This window comes from Chionomys nivalis, chromosome 2, assembly GCF_950005125.1.
Source record: "Chionomys nivalis chromosome 2, mChiNiv1.1, whole genome shotgun sequence".
NCBI lineage: Eukaryota > Metazoa > Chordata > Mammalia > Rodentia > Cricetidae > Chionomys > Chionomys nivalis.
Genome location: NC_080087.1, coordinates 110,802,695 through 110,814,825, shown reverse-complemented (window position 1 = coordinate 110,814,825; position 12,131 = coordinate 110,802,695). Strand labels below are relative to the sequence as shown.

At 41.9% G+C, this 12,131-nt stretch overlaps 1 protein-coding gene across 1 annotated transcript in view; it reads left to right on the top strand.

Moving 5' to 3' along the window:
• The first annotated feature begins 206 nt into the window (after positions 1–206).
• The window catches only part of Psmd1 (proteasome 26S subunit, non-ATPase 1), an 80,389-nt gene continuing 68,464 nt past the window's right edge, over positions 207–12,131 (top strand). The window contains exons 1-4 of the mRNA XM_057762508.1: positions 207–372; positions 7,493–7,536; positions 8,880–8,953; positions 9,108–9,277. Coding sequence (XP_057618491.1) covers positions 357–372; positions 7,493–7,536; positions 8,880–8,953; positions 9,108–9,277 — 304 coding nt within the window. The 5' untranslated portion in view covers positions 207–356. The remainder of the gene's footprint in view (positions 373–7,492; positions 7,537–8,879; positions 8,954–9,107; positions 9,278–12,131) is intronic.

Genomic DNA, 12,131 nt, shown 5'->3' with positions numbered 1-12,131 from the left:
ACAGGTGCTGATCAATGTTCCTTCCCAGCCTGTCAGAGCTCTGATGACCTCGCGGAGAGTTATAAAAAAAAGCAACGGCATGGTTTTTGCCGTATTGCATGGTTTCGAGTGGGGGCAGCTGCCCAAAAGACACAGGCGCGGAGGCGAATTTGCGCCAAGTCTCAGGCGGAGGTGCGGGCAGCCCTAGGGAGGGCGGGGTCCTCGACTAGAAGCGAGCCGGCGGCCTGTGGAGGGGACTGAGTGAGCAGCGCACCCGGGAACCTGGAGCCGCGGCGGAGCGAGCGGGCCCTGAGCTGACAGATCCAGGGCTTGGCCAGGACTGTGGACTAGAGGAAGGGCGAGTGCAGGGCGCAGCCATGATCACTTCAGCCGGTGAGTGCGGCCGGCAGCAGGCGCCCCAGGGAGGAGCCGCCACCGCGCCGGCGTTTAGCTGAGTCAGGGCGAGTGACTGGGCACCTCCGGGTCGAGCGCCGGCCTGCGCGGCCCCTCTGCCCGAGGCCCACCCTGGGCACAGGGGCTTGGAGGCTGGCCAGGCCACTGCAGGCCCCTTGGCTTTGGAGGAATCGGACCAGGTGGCCACCTGGGCATCCCGCTCCAGCCACACCCCCGTGCCGGGACTGGACCGGGCTCCTAGGCGGTCGCTGGACCTCAGGGAGAGTTCCTTTCTTCTCTCTGTCCGCTTCTTGGACAAGTGACCCCCACCCCCAAGTCCTTCCCCTCAGGTGTTTCGGGTGGGGTGGGCCCCGATACCATTGTAAGCATCGTAAAGCAGCTCCCGGTCTGGCACCCTAACTGCTACACTAAGTGCTTCTGGCTCGGGCTAAGATACCTTCTCCTGGAAGTCCGAATTTAGATTGAGGTGACTGGGTTTGGGGGCCACCGTATTCACTTAAGAACCTCATTCGGTAAAAGCAAATTTGAATGGAGAGCCACCTTAACTCTGTGTGTTTAGGTGCTCGGGACTCGGGGCTACAGAGCGATTCCAATACACTATAGTTCTCGTTTCTCTCTCTCTCTCTCTCTCTCTCTCTCTCTCTCTCTCTCTCTCTCTCTCTCTCTCTCTCTCTCTCTCTCTCTCTCAGAGCGATTCCAATATACTAGTTTTCTTTCTTTCTCTTTCTCTCTCCTTTCTTCCTTTCTTTTCTTTTTCTTTTCTTTTTACTTTTCTCTTTCTTTTTTTCTTTTTGGTTTTTCGAGACAGGGTTTTTCTGTGTAACAACCCTAGCTGTCCTGTAATTAGCTCTTGTAGACCTGGCTGGCCACGAACTCACAGAGATCTGCGTGTTGGCATTAAAAGCGAGCGCCACCACTCCCCGGCCACTTGTATAGTTTTTTTTTTTGTTTTTTTTTTTTTTTTGGTTTTTCGAGACAGGGTTTCTCTGTGGTTTTGGAACCTGTCCTGGAACTAGCTCTTGTAGACCAGGCTGGTCTCGAACCCACTTGTATAGTTTTACACGTAGGTCCTTGTAGTGTTGATTGGATTGTAATGGGAGGGTGTAGAGATTAACTTCTAAATGGAGATTTTCAAGCCCACCGCGCCTCACGCATTGCAGACTGATTTGCATATAGCTGTCCCCAGCCTTGGTGCTTTTTCAACCTTGGCTGCTTACACACCCTTGCGTGGTTGTCCTTTTTATTCTGTACACTTTGCTCTATATGTATTTATTTTGAACAAACAGGTTATCTATCCATCGACAGTGATCTGTTTGGTGAGGAGCTTGAGACCATCTTTTTGAGGATTGAGTAAGGAAATTGGTAGAGATGCTAGGAATCGTAACAGTTCTCTCCTCCTTCTTTGTTGTTTGTTTTTTCAGACAAGGTCTCACTGTGTAGTTTTGGCTGTCCTGGAACTCACTATGTAGACCAGGTTGTACTCACACTCACAGAGATCCCCCTGCCGCTGCCTCCCAAGTGCTAGGATTAAAGGTGTGCGCCACTACACCCTGTGATGGTTATTTTCAAACACATGGAGAAGTGTTGCCTGTACATGTGATAGACTTTTGTCCTGAAGGATACAGGTGATTACAGATGAATTTCATTTCCCATCAAAGGAAGCATTTTTTTTCCAATTAGCTCTGGAGGTAAACTCTAGATTTCTTGCCATTTGTAAATATAGGCTTAGGTCCAACCATTCCCCCGGTTGTCAGTAGATGTTGTCCTCAGAGTGTTGGCTTCATTGATCTCTGGGTGCTTAATTATCTGCTGTTGGAGTAGACAGACCAGAAACAGCCATCTCACTTGGGATGTGGTCCAGGCCACCTTCATCTCTTCCTACATTATTATACTAGCCTCAAACTTTTGTTTTTCCACCAATACTTTTTCTAAGTCCATTCTTCTAGTTCCTGGAATTGCTTTGGAAGCCTTGCATAGCATTTCTTCTCAAGAACATCAATGATGGTTAGAATAAAATCCAGATTTCTAATACCCTCGTCCTTATTAAACCATGATCACACTAGACTTTTTGTTCAGTTTCTCTCCTATTTGAGAGTTCTTGCAGATCTTGCCCTACTCTGTCCTTTTCTTTCACAAGGTATCTTAGATCTTCGGTCTTAAATGTTCATCTCAGTCTTACCGCTCTAGTAAGACATTCTGACTCCCCCTTGGCAGTCACCTCTCCATCATAATTCTATAATGACCTTGTTAATTTGCCTTAATACTATTAGACTGAACTCCATGGTAGAATTTTGGTCAGGAAATGTTTCCACAATTTTTGGGGCATTGCGGAGTGTGTGGCTAATGTTAAAAAGTGTGCCTCAAATAAAGAAATCAGTCCCAAGTTTTTAAAACAGACTGAAAGGGAACTTGGTGAGAACATACGGAATTTTAGCTTCTTTGTGGTGTCAGGACTAAGGATTTGAGTCCTGCCCTGAAATACTGGGATGATAGCATAGTGTACATTTATAGCTATCATTTAAGTTTATCGAATTGCCAGCTTCTGCTCCAAAATTTGTCACTTTGTTTCCTGTCAGCTCAAGTTGCTTAGGACATGGCTTAGGATCTATCCCGGGTGTGACACAGACCAGAGTCAGGGTTCTAGTGTGTCCGTTCATTTGCTCATTTGCTCACTCCCGTGTATCAGTCTCTGGAGACAGTGGTGGGTAAGAGACTGATATGTGCCATTTTGGTTTTTTGGTGTTTTGTTTTCAAGAGGTTTATTTGACTATGAAAGGGAAGGGGGACAGAGATTATTAATTACTCGATGGAAACATGAAATTGAGTAAATTAGATTTAGCACAAGCAAATAGAGGAAGTAATGCTGACAAACTTTGAAACAATACTTTTCTACCTTCTGTCTTCTTCTGACCTCCAGAATTGACTCTGTGTGTGTGTGTGTGTGTGTGTGTGTGTGTGTGTGCGTGCGTGCGTGCGGTTGTTTTTTTGTTTTTCAAGACAAGATTTCTCTGAAACAGTTTTGGCTGTCCTGAAATTAGAGGCCTGCACCGCCAACGCCCACGACCATTTTCAACTTTCAAGTAATATTTCCAGGACATATCTCTATATTGATAAATAATATAAAAATATTGCTATTAATTGAGTCAGTAATTTAAGGCAGTTATGATATAAGCTTTTGTTTTTATTTAGATTTATTTTATGTGTGTAAGCATTTTACCTTTGTGTATGTATGTCTACTACCTGTGTGCGTGCTACCCATGGAGGTCAAAATGGGCATAGATTCCCCCAGAACTGGAGTTACAGATGGTTGTGAGCTTTCATGTGAGTACTGGGACTTGAACCTTGGTCCTCTGCAAGAGCAGCAGTCCTGGCTGTCCTAGAACTGCTGTGTAGACCAGGCTGGCCTCCAACTCTCTGAGATCCACCTGCCTCTGCCTCCCAAGTACTGGGATTAAAGGCGTGCACCACCATTGCCTGGCAGCAACCAGTGCTCTTAGCCCCTGGGCATCTCTCCAGCTCCATACAGTTTTTTTTTGTTTTTGTTTTTAAGATTTATTTATTTATTTATTTATTTATTTATTTATTTATTATGTATGAAATGTTCTGCTTGTATGACAGAAGAGGGCACCAGATCTCATTATGGGTGGTTGTGAGCCACCATGTGGCTGCTGGGAATTGAACTCAGGACCTCTGGAAGAGCAGCCAGTGCTTTTAACCTCTGAGCCATCTCTAGCCCCTCCATACAAGTTTTTATAAAGCGCATTCTTAGGTCTTTGCATGAAAAAAAGCACATTCTTGGTCTTCTCCTATCTAAAGTTGGATTCTGTTTCGTGTTTAAGTAGAAAATATTACTGTAGGAGTTTATAGCATATTTGATTTGGCTGAGCTCCATCACTGAAGGCTGACATTCTGTGCCTGGACAGCCATGTAAGGAATCAATCACAGCTGAAGCCACATGGGAGCGTCTAGAGATCCATCTCTTCTGGCAAAAAAGCCATGCTGATAGAACATTCATGTGGTAGGCAATAGTGTCTTCGGGATTAAGTGCTGTATAGTCATTCTGCATGTCAACCGTTCTGGCCTGCCATCTGTTCCACACACACACACTCACACACACACTAGTTACTTTTTTATTTTAACAATAAAAGTGTTTCAATAGTCAAGACATTTAACGGTTAAATTGATTTCATTTTAAGTTTATTTTTTCTCCTCTTTGTTCTGGGTGTGTCGTGCCAACCCAGCACACCAAGGCTTCGGCCTTTAGAGCAATGAGGTGCCCTTGTTTTGCTGCTAAACATTGTGCCTTTTCCTTCATGGCTCCCCAAATCTGCTGGAGCTGTTTGCCCAATCTGTTTTCCAGGTGGAAGAAGCTACCTCTTTGAACTAAAATGACAGGGACTCTTTTTAATTAACCAGTTTCAGTGTTCCAGAATGATTTTATAACCAGTGGAAAACATACTTAAGAAAACTTGGTTTTATTTATGGTACAAGGACAGAATTTCCCACTATCATTTTCTTAGTAATCTCTTGTGTTCTTGGGAGAAGACAGCGTTCTTTTATTCTGGTTACTGTTGTCGCTCTGAAGCTAAGGTGAGACACGAGGAGAACATCGTTTGGTGAGACTGTTATCATTTAGTAAATTTGTTGTTTGTGGGCCAGCAAGATGGCTTCATGGGTAAGGGCTCTCGCCTCCAGGCTTAATGGCCTGAATTCACTTTCTGGAGCCCAAATGGGAGAAGGAGAGCTCTGACTCACAGATTAGGAAAGTTGTACGCAGTGTGGCATGTGTGCTCAAACATAATAAGTAGATAAATGTAAAAATAAATTTTGTAATCTGTTATTTGTGAAAGGAAGGGGGTACTTTAATACAGTCACACTGAAATAATTGAAACATTATTTTTTCTAAGTTATTTTACTTCATTTTTTGAGTCAAAATCTGTTGTGGGAGCTGCGGGCTGTGTTCCTGCCGCCAGCTAGCTTACGGGCGCCACTCTGTAGTAGTGGGGAGCGCCAGGGCTGCGTCCCACGACCCGGTTAGCTTTACCCAGAATAATTACGGAAACTGTAGAGCTGCGGGCTGCGTTCCTGCCACCCAGCACCTGGCCGCCTGGCTAGCTTATGCCCCGAAATAACAACACACAAACTGTATTCTTTTAAACACTGCTTAGCCCATTAGTTTTAACCTCTTAGTGGCTAGCTCTTACATATTGATCTGACCCATTTCTAATATTCTGTGTAGCATCACGAGGTGGCTTACCAGGGAAGATCTTAACCTGCGTCTGTCTGGAGTGAGAGAGTCATGGCGACTCACTGACTTGGCTTCTTTCTCCCAGCATTCTGTTCTGTCTACTCCGCCTACCTAAGGGTTGGCCTATCAAATGGGCCAAGGCAGTTTCTTTATTAATTAACCAATGAAAGCAACAGATTAGAAAGAAATCACTCCCACATCAAAAATCAGCCTCAAATTGAATTCTCCTCCACATGGCAGGATTACAGCATGTACCACCACACTCAACAGTTGTTAGTTTATTTTGAGGTTTTTTTTTTTTTTTTTTTTTTTTTTTTGGTTTTTCTAGACAGGGTTTCTCTGTGGCTTTGGAGCCTGTCCTGGAACTAGCTCTGTAGACCAGGCTGGTCTCGAACTCACAGAGATCCACCTGCCTCCTCCTCCCGAGTGCTGTGATTAAAGGCATGCGCCACCATCGCCCGGCTGTCAGTGAGTTTTATCGACCTGTATTGAGCACAGGAACCACAGGAACCCTGGGTCTTAGCCCCTTATTTTCTGATAAATAAGTTCAGAGACAAGAAACAAGACCAAGATTACACTTGTAGTACGTTTCCAAGTAACAGTAACACTGTTGGACCAAGAACCATACTTTCAAAATGGTTGGGCTAAGCAAAAGATGATCTATAGGAGGTTGGTGAGATTTTATGTATTGATACAGATAGATATAAAAGCTCCAAAATATAAATTTCCACAGTTGTTTTGAAATGCTTTTATTCATGGACCACTGAGGTAGTTCAGTGGGTAAAGCACTTGCCCCAAGCCTTGACCCATGTGATGAAAGAGTAAACCCATTTCCACACAGTGTGTCCATGGCACCTACATGTCGTCCCCCCCCCCCCGACACACAGTAAAAAGTTGGTGTGTGTGTATGAGAGAGAGAATATTAGATTATGTACGAGGTATATACACAGGTGTGTGTGTGTTCCTGCACACAAACAGAAGCTAGAGGAGTACATTGGGTCTCCTGCTCACATGCTTTCTCGTGCTTTCTCTGTCTCCCCTTCTTCAACCCCAGCTCTCTCTGTCTTGTTCCCCTGAGACAGGGTCTCTCATTGAACCTGGATCTAGGCTACAGGCCTGCAAGCCTCATTGATCCTGCTGTCTCTGCCCCATTCTACTAGAGGTGGGATAGTTGGTACATGTGGCCATGTGGAGATCTAAACTCAGGCCTTCTTAAGCAAGCACTCTTACCTGCTTGGCCATCTCCCTAACCGCATTAACTTCTACAGTTTTAAAGAAATATAATTGTTTTCCTAACGAAGTTGTACTTTTTTCTTTGTCTTTTGTGTATATATGCAGTGTATGTATGAATGTGTTTTGAGTGTGCATGCACACATATGTGCCAGTGAATGTGGAGGCCAAAAGTTGTCAGATGTTTTCACTCTACACTTTGGTTTTTAGATAGGGTCTCATGGGGCACAGAGCTCACCAGTGGGCTAGACTCTGGCCGGAAAGCTCTGGGTCTCCGTGTCTGTGTGTCTGTGTTATGTGCCTATGTGTCTGTGCTGGGATTATACCTACCTGTTAAGCTGAAGCTAGGGCTTGCACTGAGTTCGGGGTTGACAGGAGGCATCTTCTGTCACAGTCCATCTTTTTTGAGACAGGGCACCTGCTTGTTTCTTCCTTTCCCTCCTCAGCACTAAGATCCTGCCCATCTTTATGGATGGGGCTGGGGCCCACCTTTGGCCCTCATGCTTGTGCAGAAAGCACTTTACCGAGTGAGCCATCTCACCAGCCCCATTGTTAGGTTTTGACCAGGTGTTAGTCTACATGTGCATGTTTCTTAATCATGGTATGTCTTTTTTCTTATAGCTGGAATTATTTCTCTTCTGGACGAAGAAGAGCCACAGCTTAAGGTATGAGTTGAAGAAAGTCACCTGGCTTACTGTGAATTCTGTGAAGCTTCTTTGGTTTTGTGATGTCTTTATATTTCCTGTCATGTAAAGTAATCATCCTATAGCCTATAGCCGCTAATTATTGAAATCTAACTAGAGAAGACAGTATTTTGTTTTGTTTTGTTTTTGATTTTCGAGACATTGTTTTCTGTGTAACAGTACTAGCTGTCCTGGAACTAGCTCTTGTAGATCTTGTAGACCAGGCTGGCCTTGAACTCACAGAGATCTGCCTGCCTCTGCCTCCCGAGTGCTGGGATTAAAGGTATATACCACCACCACCTGGCAAGAAGACAGTATTTTGATACTAGAAATTAATTTAAGGGTAATAAATCATAAAATGGCACATGAGTAACTGAAAGTAACCGGTTTCATTATCAACAGTAAAAACCAAATTTTGCTGCGTCTGTGCCCCATTCTGTCCTCACATTACAGCATTTTGGAATACTAGGTAGGAGAGATGGCTCAGCAGGTAAAGGCACTTGCTGCCTGGCCTGACAACCTGAGTTTGAGCCCCAGAACCCATATGGTAGACGAGAACTGACCCCCACAAATTGTCCTTTTACCTCCACAAGCACATGTGGTACATGCACACACACATGCACACACAGAGCTAATAAATGTAATAAAACAGTTGTTCTTAATGTTAAAAAGAATTAGAACGTTCTGCAAGTGGCTCTGCATACCTACCTGTATCTGTGTAATACAAACTAGTAAGCTGGAGTCTTACATTTTCAAAAAAGGAAGCATTCATTATAAGAAGTAATATTGCATGCATAGTTTGCTGTTTTGTTTGAAAACAACCAAAAAGTGAGTAAATCTAAGAAAAAGTATGTTTCTAAATTTATGTATATGTCAGACAGTGAAATTTTTAGATAAATGTTACTGAATTTGGCCATAAATTGTGGATTTCTTTTTTTTTGTTTTTGTTTTTGTTTTTTGAGACAGGGTTTCTCTGTAGCTTTGGTGCCTGTCCCGGAACTAGCTCTTGTAGACCAGGCTGGCCTCAAACTCACAGAGATCCGCCTGCCTCTGCCTCCCGAGTGCTGGGATTAAAGACGTGCCACCACTGCCCGGCTGGACTTTTGTTTTGTTTTGTTTTTTGATACAGGGTCTTTCTACATAGCTTTGGCTATTCTGGAACTCAATGAGAACAGGATGGCCTCAAACTTGTGGAGATCTACCTGCCTTTACCTCCTGAGTGCTGGGGTTAAAGGCATGTGCCACCACACCCGGTCGACTGGTGGATAATAAAGGGAAGCATGATGTTAAGTCTTTTTAAAATCCAGTTTTGTTTTATTTTACAGGAATTTGCACTACACAAATTGAATGCAGTTGTTAATGACTTCTGGGCAGAAATATCTGAGTCTGTAGACAAAATGTAAGAAAGTACTTTATTTCTATAAGTTTGTATAAAGTAGAATTGCTTACTAACTCATTTATGAATGCTAATTTGTTGCTTGAATATTTAAACTTTGAGTTTTCAAGGAAGATCATAGCTTAAAATGAGGCCTACCTTTTCTTATTTCTTTCAGAGAAGTTTTATATGAAGATGAAGGTTTCCGGAGTCGGCAGTTTGCAGCCTTGGTGGCATCTAAAGTATTTTATCATCTGGGGGCTTTTGAGGAGTCTCTGAATTATGCTCTTGGAGCAGGTGACCTCTTCAATGTCAATGATAATTCTGAATATGTGGAAACTATTATAGGTAATTATCTTCTATCTGATAAGGTTTTTAATCTTGGCAGATGTCTTTCTTGCTCTAATGGATAGAGCCTTTTTATTGACTTTAATCTGATGTTACTAGATTTTAGTTTTAGTTTAATTGGAAGTTCATAATCATCTAATAGCATTAAACAGACATCAGCTTCTGACTGAGTGCAGCTTACCTCAGCAGTGATTGTCATCTCCTGTCTGGTGAACAGTTTGGTGAAATGATGATATCAGATTGTTATGAGTAACCAGTTAAATAATACTGATTTTTACGTTGTCTGGTTTCTGTTTGTACAAGACAAGTTGTCAATATCCAGCAGTCTGGTCCTAGACTCCTGCTTCTGGTTCCTGGGTGCTGAGATTACTATAGGAACTGTCACAGCTGTCTTAATAATTGCTGCTAATACAGGGAGTGTTTGTAATCACTCTTCACACTGTGCTGGCCATTCTTCATAGTCTTGATTTGTCACAGCTGACCTGTGAGAAGGAACTAGCCTTGTTGCACAAATGAGAAGAATAGGGTTTAAAATGAAAAGGTACATGACTATTTAAAAGGATAAGAAATTAAAATCTAGATTGACTCACTCTAAAACCCTTATTGTTATTTTTTTGTTGGTTTATTGAGATGGGTTTTGCTATGTATATAGCCTGATACAGCCTACAACTCACTCTGTAGCTCAAGCTATCCTCAAACTTTTGATCTTCCTTCCTCCACCTCCCAAGTACTGGGATTGTAGTATGTGCCACCACGTCTGGCGTTTTTGTTGATTTTAGAAATATTGGTGTGGTAGTCACTGTAACAGAGACTTGAGATTATCCACTTTTAAAGAGAAAGTGGTTTGTTGTTCAGATTTTTTTTTTAAGTCAGGGTTTCTTTGTGTGACCCTGGCTGTCCTGTACTTTGTAGATCAGGCTAGCCTTATACTCAGAGATTCACCTGCCTCTGACCACTGAGTGCTGTGATTAAAGGTGTGTGCCACCACAGCTCTACTGAAAGGGGTTTAGTTCATGGTTTTGAAGGTTTCTGTTTTTGATTATTTGGACCTGCATTAAGGCAGTACTATTGTGGTAGCACATTACAAAGTAAAACTGTTCATCTCATGTCTAAAATAAAAGAGCCAAGAAGAAGAGACCAGGGTCTTGTTACCTTTATGTCTATGTTTTATAAGAGCTCCAAGCTAAGGACCACACTTTCAACAATGGGCCTTGGGTAACTCACAGGCAAAGCTTTGGATTCTCACTTGTCTTAAGTTGATACAACTGCATATGGTTTTCAGTTAAAGGTTTTGTAGCTTTAAAAATTGTTTGAAAATTAGCTGGGCAGTGATGATGAACACCCTTAACCCTAGCACTTGGGAGGCAGAGGCAGGCAGTTCTCTGTGAGGCCAGCCTGGTCTACATAGTGAATTCTAGGACAAACAGAGCTACACAAAGAGACCTTATTTTGAAAAAAAAACTTGATTGAAAATTTTTATCTGGAAGTTGAACACAGGGACTGCATGCTCTTCAGACATAGTTTTATGACAAAATAAGGATCACAGTTTCAGAGAGCTCAGGAAGGTTTCAGAGAGCTCAGGAATGTGTAGGTGCAGATATTTGCGTTGCTAATTAAAAGGGTAGTTGCATTATTTGCTTAGACCTTTAAAAGGAGAAATTTTGGTATTTTCCTTCAGAGATTTTTAGTCTGATAAACATTTTCTACAATCAGAATTGCTTGATGTCTGTTTTGTGATTGCTACTTTATTCTTATTAACTGACCTGAACTTTCATGGTGAACCTTAAATATGGTATACCCAGTTTATAAAGGTCCATTGCTATTCTCCCCATATAGACTCACTTCGCATGGACCATCTTGTGGGCTAACAGTTCTTTGTGCTGGTTAAGGTTAGGAACTAATTAGTCTGAAACTAGTATGTTTACTTCTCTTTGAGTGGGAGCATGTTAAACCAGTGAAGAGATGGTAGCTTATAAGGCAGCTTGAGGGGAAATCCCCTCCCCCCTTTTTTTGTTTTGTTTTGTTTTATCTAGAATGTTTAGAACATGATTCCAAATACATACAACTAACTTGTTCATGTAGTGTTTCTCATCTGGTGTGTTACTGGTACCATCAGTATGTCTCTTTCCTCTCTTTCACCCTAATCATTCTGAAATGTGGAAGTCAAATTGGGCGTACATGCTCCTGCATGAATTTTCAGGCACTCTGGGGGATATAGATTCCATATCATGTTAAGATGGTTTTTTGTTTTTGTTTTTTTGAGTTTTTTTTTTTTTCTGACTTGCTGTTGTTACTTGAAAAGTATTTGGCATTTCTTTGGAGTTGCTTTTTGAGCCTGTGGTACCATTATTCTACAAAGATAATTTACTTATAGTTCCTAATCTCGAAATACTTATTTCCAGATGTGAGGTATAATATATTCATTGTGGTAATTAATGTTACAGGCCTTTTTAAATATTCTGTGTAATGACAAATATTTTTTTAAAAAATGAAGCAGCAATTATTTTAGCCATCTCTTTTGAATTAATTGAATTGATAAGTATGATTTTAAATATTCTGTGTAATGACAAGTATTTTTTAAAAAATGAAGCAGCAATTATTTTAGCCATCTCTTTTGAATTAATTGAATTGATAAGTATGATTTTTATAAAAATAATTAGTAATAACCCTGCCTCGAAAAACCCAAAAATAAATAAATAAATAAATAAATAAATAAATAAATAGTAATGTTTGGGATAATGCCAGCATTGTTGGTTTTGATGTTTGGTCCTTTATTGTAACTATCATAAAAATGACTTATTTGGAAGTCCTAGTGTTTTAAGTCGTACTTGTTACTTCGTACTTATTTATAGTG